Here is a 2,355-nt window from a genome sequence, read left to right as displayed (position 1 = left end):
GACAAGGAGAGGAGGGGGGAGGAGGATGCGCATGCGCAGTGCGGGTGTGGACGCCGCACGGCGGAGGGAGGGACGGACAGAGCCGCCGGCAAGAAATGCTTCGCATTTAAAAAAAAATGCCCCGATGTTCTATCGGAAGCGTAGTTTCTTCATGACAGTTTTACAAGGGTTTAATTCCCATACAACGCTTCAAAAGGCCGAATAAACAAGCGCGCGCATTAATGCTAATGCGGCTGCCGCGAGCCAAAGGAGGGTTCAGCGTGCCGTGCGCACTGCGCCGGCCCGGGGGCGTATTTCCATTTGCAAGTAGGTACAGCGTTTGACCGCTGGCGCCACGCTGCGCCGCTCGCGCGTACCATGTTTCGAGCCGCCGCCGTTGGAACGGAGGAGGCGTTGACGGAGAAAACGCTGGGCTGCTGGTGACTTAGCCTGCTGTTGGGATCGGTGGTATTATAAACGCATCACTGTTTTGATGATCCAAATATAATCTCACTATCAGGGAGGGAGCAGTCTACCTGACTGGAGCAGTATTTTTTTTTATTTGGGGTGTTGCTACGCTGCGCTCCACAACACCCCAACGACCGCCGCTTCGCGTCGGCGCCCGGCACCAGGGCTGCTGCCGTGGCGCCGGGGTTCAAGCGACCGCGCTGGCAAACAGTGAGAGAAAAAAAAAGGGAAAAGCGTGATAATAAAAAAAAATGTAGCCAGAGCGGGTTTCGAACCCGCGTACGCAAGATCCCGAAGCGAGCGCCGCAACCACTCAGCCATACAGCCACATTTTCTTTTTTTTCTTTAATGCATGGAAAATAAAGTGGAAGGTATATTACAGTGCGGACATAGCTACACACTTAAAACTCGGGCAAACACACACATGCGTCCAACAAGTGCATCCAGTCAGGCGGAGGTTCCTGCACAGCGTACACTTCTTATATAAGCTGCACTTTCTTGAAAGAATGATCTTGTAGATCGCGGGCTTTCGGCATGGCGATCACACATTCTAGCTCTCCATAAGCTATACAAACCCAGTACTACGAACATGTCATAGGGAGGATCGCCACTAATCTTAAACGGTAGGAACCTAATTGCGTATGGAGTGATGTCAATGTCCTTTTTAAGCGTCCGTTGGAGAATGTCCCAGAAAAATATAGCATCTGTACAGTCTATAAAACAGTGATCTATAGTTTCAGCACGTGGACACAGTCGACAGTTCGTGGACCATGGCACGAAGCAGCCCCTCGCGTTCAACCAGGTTTTAACAGGAAGTGTTTCCGTATGCAATTTAAAGAAAAATATTTTAGCTCCAGGAGGTATACACATTTTACGGACCCGCCTAAGTACATCCTGATAAGGCTGATTTAAATAAGGTGCACGATACAAAGGATCTGGGAAAATCGAATACCCCAGTGCAGCAGAAATTTCTTTTCGACTCGAAGTGAAAATGTACTCCAGGCTGAATCTAACTTTCAAGAAAAGGAATGAATCCACAACCTCCTTGAGAAAGCCCCAAGGAGCCTGTGTGACATCTTTGGCATCTGATGACACTACTATATCAGGAAGATAATGAGCTAATCGGAGCTGTAACATTTCACGCAAAAAGGGATGATCACTGTCTCGAAAGAAAAACAGACGAGAAACAATTTTCCTGACGAAGGGATGGACTAATCCTAAACCACCTCGTTCAAGAGGGACGAACAGATTATTGCGCCGCATCGATTTGCAACTCGAGCTCCAAATAAATGTTGCAAATACGCGATGCAGTGCCTGAATACGAAGTCTTGAGCAGTGCAGTACTTGCAGCACATACATGAGACGGGAACTAAAAACACGTTGCACACTTCAGCACGACTGAACATTGACAAATTCCGTCCTCGCCATGAATGTGATCACTTTACTTTGTATTTTCCTTACTTCCCCCGACCAATGACTGTTGCTATTTCCATACTGTGAGAGAGGTACACCTAAATAGCACAGATCATTTTTCCATTGAATGCCTGCGTAATGTGATGGCATTGTGACCCATAGTCCAAACCAAAAACCTGAACTTTTTTCAAAGTTAATGCTGGCACCAGAAGCCGCACAAAATTCTTCTGTAATTGCGAGAGCAGTCTTTACACTCTTTTTATCAGTACAAAAGAAGGCCACGTCGTCTGCATATGCAAGAACCCGAATCTCACTCGACGGCAGTTTAAACCCTTGGAAATTTTCTTCTTTCAGGATGCTCATACAAAGTGGCTCCAAATACAGGCAGAAGAGAAGCGGTGACAAAGGGCATCCTTGTCTTACTGATGATAAAAGCCTAATCGGATCGGAGAGAGAACCATTCACTATCAACCTCGTTGAGCCATTAGTATAACA

At 47.4% G+C, this 2,355-nt stretch overlaps 1 protein-coding gene across 1 annotated transcript; it reads right to left on the bottom strand.

Moving 5' to 3' along the window:
* Positions 1-894: 894 nt before the first annotated feature.
* Positions 895-1,710, bottom strand: LOC119461915 (uncharacterized). Its single transcript, XM_037723282.1, has one exon. The coding sequence runs from the start codon at positions 1,708-1,710 to the stop codon at positions 895-897; it is 816 nt and encodes a 271-aa protein (XP_037579210.1).
* Positions 1,711-2,355: the final 645 nt, after the last annotated feature.

The sequence above is a fragment of the Dermacentor silvarum genome, chromosome 8, assembly GCF_013339745.2.
Source record: "Dermacentor silvarum isolate Dsil-2018 chromosome 8, BIME_Dsil_1.4, whole genome shotgun sequence".
Lineage (NCBI taxonomy): Eukaryota > Metazoa > Arthropoda > Arachnida > Ixodida > Ixodidae > Dermacentor > Dermacentor silvarum.
The sequence above is the reverse complement of the archived record's forward strand: the minus strand, read 5'-3'. Positions and strand labels throughout refer to the sequence as shown.